This window comes from Dendropsophus ebraccatus, chromosome 4 (assembly GCF_027789765.1).
Source record: "Dendropsophus ebraccatus isolate aDenEbr1 chromosome 4, aDenEbr1.pat, whole genome shotgun sequence".
NCBI lineage: Eukaryota > Metazoa > Chordata > Amphibia > Anura > Hylidae > Dendropsophus > Dendropsophus ebraccatus.
This window is the reverse complement of record NC_091457.1, coordinates 115,604,923-115,611,826: the sequence shown is the minus strand read 5'-3', so window position 1 is coordinate 115,611,826 and position 6,904 is coordinate 115,604,923. Positions and strand designations below refer to the sequence as shown.

General features: G+C 41.9%; 1 protein-coding gene across 1 annotated transcript in view; it reads left to right on the top strand.

The window, feature by feature from the left end:
• Positions 1–624: 624 nt before the first annotated feature.
• Positions 625–6,904, top strand: part of CIMIP7 (ciliary microtubule inner protein 7) — a 31,148-nt gene continuing 24,868 nt past the window's right edge. Inside the window, exons 1-2 of the mRNA XM_069968747.1 lie at positions 625–831; positions 4,465–4,578. Coding sequence (XP_069824848.1) covers positions 805–831; positions 4,465–4,578 — 141 coding nt within the window. The 5' untranslated portion in view covers positions 625–804. The remainder of the gene's footprint in view (positions 832–4,464; positions 4,579–6,904) is intronic.

Genomic DNA, 6,904 nt, shown 5'->3' with positions numbered 1-6,904 from the left:
TACAGTAATAATCACAGTGCATTCTACAGTCCCATGCATATTACAGTAAGGGTATATTCACACGGGCGGGCTCGCAGCGAGATTCTCGCTGCGAGCCCGGCAGGTCCTGGCAGTTCCCATACACTACATACTTGCTGCCGTCTAAACGACCTTAGCGAGTATGTAATTATACCGCCCTTAACCCCTTCTGCTCCCGTTCGGCTCCCTCGCTGTAAGCATACTTTACCTGTCCTTGCTGCACGGGTCCGGCGTCCTGCTCTCCCGCCCGGCCAATCAGTGGCTGCGGCTAGGCAACATACTGATTGGCCGGACGGGAGAGCAGGACGCCGGACCCGTGCAGCAAGGACAGGTAAAGTATGCTTACAGCGGGGGAGCCGGGCGGGAGCAGAAGGGGTTAAGGGCGGTATAATTACATACTCGCTGCGGTCGTTTAGACTGCAGCAAGTATGTAGTGTATGGGAACTGCCAGGACCTGCCGGGCTCGCAGCGAGAATCTCGCTGCGAGCCCGCCCGTGTGAATATACCCTAATAATTACAGTGCATGCTACAAATTAAACATGGAATATATTGTCTCCTCTCTGGATTCTGCTGGGGTTTGTTTTCCTCTCTTTACAGCAGCCACTATGTTGCAAAAACGAATTCAATAGCTGATCACTCCCCACTGTTCACATTGCTTAGCAACCATGTCAACAGCTCCGTGGTAACATATTAACAGTGTGGGAACACAAAATAGAGAAAGCCATCCTTGAGTAAAGAAGAACACCTGAAAATTAAGATTTGTATGTGGGCTCTGGATATAGGGTGATGCCTGAAGCAATTACTGGAACCTGGGTAAAAATACATTTATTTTCATCTTGTCTTCTTTTCTCTTTCTTTATGACTACATAAGGGTTTATAGATTGTGATTGTCGCTGCCACCAGAGCCAAAGTCTGTATCTCCTGGGCCCTAATGCCAGACCTACCCTGCCTTGTGTTAAAGCTTGATGGGAGTTGTAGTTTAGAGGTTATAGCCTACAATTATTGTCTATTTCTTATGTTTTTTCCCCCCAATAACCTATTATACCTGTTTGATGAAATATTTTATGTACTTTTATAACAGCAAAGGTTATGGTGAGTAGGTAAAATGAACATGTTCTATATTAGGGATGGGGAACCTTCGGCCCTCCAGCTGTAGCAAAACAATTCCCATCATGCCTGGACAGCCAAAGCTAAAGCTATATAGACAATATCTGGAATCCCAGAATCATTCCTTCCACTAAGAGACATTAGAGAACATGGACCCTATCAGATGGCTTTCAATCTGTCAGATCCCTATTGTTTTCTCTAGGGTAAGTGGCCCCAGATATATCTGGCAACCACTCATCTCTATTGAATAAAATAACCTGCATGAGTCAGATATACCTGTGTATGAAGTCTGAGCTGTCAGCTGCCATCTGAATAATCATGTGACTAATATCTCGTGCATGTCTATGGACAATTTTAGTCATCCCAGTGTGAATATATTGTTTCTGCTTCTTTACTTTCGTGTATGTATTTGCATGATTTTCTTTGTAAATCAATCAATCAATACATAAGGTTATGAGAATAGGCAGCAAATCCAGCAGAGATTTATCACACAAAGCACAAAATGTGTGTTATTATGGAAATCCTATGCCATATCTTATTAGGACGGGATGGAACAAGGCTCCTGGAAATGAAGTATGCACATAGATGTTTCTTGCATTTCCATAGCATCAATATAATCAGTGTTGATGTATGCGCCGCTGGTGGAGCAGATTGCATCCTAATAGGTCAAGCACTGCAAGGTTTTTCCTTACTAATTCTCATTTTCTTTATTCTATGTGTGGTAGTTACCTGATAACCTTCTTTCTATCACTTGTGGATTAATAGTTTGTACTTTATAATAACTTTTCCTCTGACTTCCTGTTGAGACTGTAATGGACGTGTACACAGTAGGCAATCTTTAAGGGGAAAAGCAGCAGAGGGGGGGAGCGCCGCCTGAACCAATGATTAGGTAGTGGGTGTGTCTCAGACTACCTTGGACTCACTGTAGCTAAACTGTAAGGTAGTGGGTGTGTCTCAGACTACCTTGGACTCACTGTAGCTAAACTGTAAGGTAGTGGGTGTGTCAGACTACCTTGGACGCACTGTAGCTAAACTGTAAGGTAGTGGGTGTGTCTCAGACTACCTTAGACGCACTGTAGCTAAACTGTAAGATAGTGAGTGTGTCTCAGACTACCTTGGACTCACTGTAGCTAAACTGTAAGGTAGTGAGTGTGTCTCAGACTACCTTGGACTCACTGTAGCTAAACTGTAAGGTAGTGGGTGTGTCTCAGACTACCTTGGACTCACTGTAGCTAAACTGTAAGGTAGTGGGTGTGTCAGACTACCTTGGACGCACTGTAGCTAAACTGTAAGGTAGTGGGTGTGTCTCAGACTACCTTAGACGCACTGTAGCTAAACTGTAAGGTAGTGAGTGTGTCTCAGACTACCTTGGACTCACTGTAGCTAAACTGTAAGGTAGTGAGTGTGTCTCAGACTACCTTGGACTCACTGTAGCTAAACTGTAAGGTAGTGGGTGTGTCTCAGACTACCTTGGACTCACTGTAGCTAAACTGTAAGATAGTGAGTGTGTCTCAGACTACCTTGGACTCACTGTAGCTAAATTGTAAGGTAGTGAGTGTGTCTCAGACCACCTTGGACTCACTGTAGCTAAACTGTAAGGTAGTGGGTGTGTCTCAGACTACCTTGGACTCACTGTAGCTAAACTGTAAGGTAGTGGGTGTGTCTCAGACTACCTTGGACGCACTGTAGCTAAACTGTAGTACGATCCTGTACTAGATGGGCTGAGATCCTGTAAAGTTATATAATGGACACTTTCTGCAACAACACTGATGGGTCCCTAAACTGCACAACCAGCCTTTATCTTTAGTGCTTTGCATTCCTGGGTCTATGTGAGGATTTTTTTGCATGACAAGTTGTACTTTTTATAGCTGAATGATTACATTTTACTATGGTTTTTTTTGTATGTGTGTGTGTGCGTGTATGTGGTGGGGGAGGGGGGTTGGTTGAAAAATATGTTTTTTGTCTATTTTTTGCACCCTTAATATCTACTACACACTAAACATCCTAAATATCCACTACACATAAATACGATTTTATTCTTTGATTTGGTACGATACCAAGTTTTACTAGTTTGACACAATATACACTGTTTATTTTAAAGATAAGTTGAATGGCTGCTTTCTTGGAAAAACATGTTTTTATTGGTATAATTTTCAGGTACATATGACTTTCGATCCTTCTCTTTCCTTCGTTTTATGCATTTTTTGGGGGGTGGGGCATTAGTTTTTAGATAGTCGGAGTGATCCTCTGATTTCTCCTATAATAGATTGCATTACTACTGTAGTGCAGTATATTATGAATGCTCACAGGCAATGTATACAGCCGTGTCGCCAACACTGCTGTATATCAGCACATACATGGCAGGCCCTGTGGCTCTCATGAAAACCCAGTGATTATGTCACTAGACTGCTGATGGGGTAATAGAGACCTGCAGATCTGTTTAATGTCAAATCATGACTGCGGCATGAAACGGGTTAAACTGTCGGGATCAGTTTCTCCAGTCCTGGCAATGTACAGGCAATGTATTATACATATATAATTCTGACATTATAATCATCTCATCAACTGTAGGCCATTGGATGGTTCTTTTTCTTTATGGGTACATGCTATGGTGCTTTTATACTTTGAATACAGTCAGATAATATTACCACAGTCTGGAACAATATATTTCCCATAGACACATTAATTAAAAACAATAGCCATTAATATGCTTTTTTTTTACATAAACTATAATGTGTACAATGCCTAAAGCCTCTGTATAATGAAATTGTAATTTTTCATGTATCATGCTCCAGTTAACCTTGAGCCATCAAAATTACTGTATGAATTATAAATCATAATCTCCTTTGGGAATAAGGACAATGAATTGAGCAATATGACGTTTCTAATAATAATTTTGTAAAACATTCATGAACAACGGCTGCCCCAAAGGCTTCAAGCTGTTTGCTTCTGTAGCAGACACGAGAGACTTGTTCTCTATGTGGTTAGAAAATACGTCATTGTCTCGTCGCCAAGGGGAAGAATAAAGAATTTAGATGGGTGCAATTAATCTATGCACAAATTTGATTCTTGAGTAAAGGGAGGATGGAAAATTAGTCCTAGTAAATGTGATTTAGCCAGAAGAGATTACATAACCAAGGCACATTTTGTGATTGTTATTCTGTAATGTACAAGTGCATGTAAAAATTATTTTTTTTAAAAAAAAGGTAACAGAACATTTCATTTTCTTATTTTTTGTCAAATTTCAAAATTTTACATTATGGCTGTAAGAGACGAAAAGTTAGGCCCAAATGTGATAATATATTCAACTATTTTTTTTTTATATATATATACTTGCAGTTCCCTTCTGGCTTTCATGGACATTTCAGAAGCCATATTCGCAATGATATATGTCAGGAATATCGTATGGAAGCCAAACCACCACCTCCCAAAGCTTTCACCCAACGGATAAAGGTAAGGCTACAAAAAGTTTAGTCTTTTTATTTTATTTTTTATCTTCCTAAAAAATATAATTTGAAGAAAACTATTTTCTTGGCTATTGCTTTAAAACATCTGGCAGTTTGGTGCACTAGGAACAGGACTACCCTCAGTGCACCAACTTGCCCACTTGCTCACCACTTCCCTTGGCTACCACTTCCTCTATATTCATGAGGAGGGCAGACCAGAGGTGGTTTGGTGCACTAAGGGTAGTAGTCCCACCTCCAGTGCACCAAACAGCCTAATTTACATATTGGTTGAAGTGAGTATTTACTTAAGGCAGTGCTGTTGATAAGGATAGGAAAAGTACCTTTATTCTCAGAGCCTCATACAATATGGGAACATAACAGCAAATTAGAGTCTTCTAACCTGCTGTGAGTTTCCCTTTAAGGAACTACTACTATGTTGCTGAATGCTGCAACATACAGGAGAAATGCGTGTTTCCCACCTGTAAGAGATGAAAGGGTAAATGCAGAAAAGCTTGGTGTCACCACAGCTCACTGATATGAATTATAGATGCACAGAAGTGGGTTATGACATTACCACCTGTGTTCTGTGCAAATGAAGACAGTAAAGGATCTGTCAGCGGTGCGGAGGCCGTGTCAGTTCTGCTCAGCTGCAATCGCAGATTAAAGCCACATGGTACTGAGGAATCTTTCTCTTTCTAATCCTGCTCCATGGGGCTGTCTGCATAAACATCATCCTCTGGTGGTTGACGTGTTTGTTTACCGTCTCTCCGGGAGATGTTTACCGTGCGCTCTTTACTTGTCTAACCTTCAGATTAGTGTATAGAAGAGACAGATCTCCTTACTTGGAAAGAAATGTTATGATGTGTTTATATCACGGCTACCAGGCCAAACTCATAGGGAAGACTTTATCCCTCCAATATAACATCAGTGTTTCTAGTCTTACAGGATAATAGTTTGTCCTTACTGAGAATATCTGGGGGATTCGTTGTAAAGATCATTCCTACAAGATATTAAATGTAAAAAAAAGAAGTCCAACAGAAAGGTGTCCCAGGGGCTTTTTACTTTTAGGAATCATTTGGATATACTGTGGCAGATTTGCAGCAAAATCCACACAATAAAGATATTTTCAGCAGATCTTGTAGATGTCACAGTGGCTGGAGATGGTTTTACTGGTCCTCGGTGTCACCCTGGGTTACCACAATGTATTGAGAGGGGGGCTGCCCGTGTGATTCAATTTAGTACCCTGGTTCAGTGGCATAGCTACCATAGAGGCAGGGAAGGCAGTTGCTATGGGGGCCCCGATGCACAGGGAACATAAGAGCCTCCTGTGTCCTTTTGCTTAACCCCTTATGTACTGCAGTATGTAAGTGACCCAGTGTTCTCTGACATGCTGCAACACAAAAAAGGGTTAATAAGCTAAAGACAATAAGCTCTCTGCCTCACTGCTCTGATAACCCCTGACCTCTGCAGGAGCTCAGAGAACAGAGGTCATATGTTATCAGAGCAGTGAAGCAGAGAGCTAATTGTCTTTAGCTTATTAACCCTTTTTTGTGTTGCAGCATGTCAGAGAACAATGGGTCACTTACACACCGTAGTACATGAGGGGTTAAGCAAAAGGTAGTCTGCTCCTGCAACTATTATATAACCATGTGGCTCCTAATAGGCTGTTATAGTTAAATACAGTGGATGGACAGAACAAGCAGACTTTGGATTTCTCCTCTCTCTCTCTCTCTCTCTCTCTCTCATTCTCTATGCATTGTATAGTGTGTAGGGGAGGGGGCCCCATACAGTTTTTTGCTATGGGGCCCCATGAATCCTAGCTACGCCCCTGCCCTGGTTAATAATATATGGTTGAAGGCAGATAAGGCGCTCTTCGTGGTGCTTACCCAGACACCAGGATTCGAGGAGGTAAGTTGTAAAAAGGCAACTTTTATTAAACAGACGAATAATCATTCATAATATGGACGTATGCAGATCAGTTCCTGAGATGACTCAGTCCCAGAGGTGATGGAGAAGTCACAGCAATTTTTCTCCAGGCAGTAAAAAGGTGGTCTCCCCAACCGTAGGCCCATAAAGGCTAAGGGGCCCTTGAAATTGTTATCCTCCTCAGACTAGAGACAAGAAGGACTGTTGTCCTCCAGGCTTGAACAAAGCTTTATGCAGTGTGTCTGTAGACTCTACATTCATTGACCAAGCTTGGCTCTTAAAGCAAATGTACCATCAGGTACCGTGCTGGGGGTTAAGACTGGAGGTGGGCCAGCTTGCTTCCAGTGAGAGGGAACCCCTCCCCTCTATGATGCGGCTCCATTATAATCAATTCCGTTTCAGTGAAT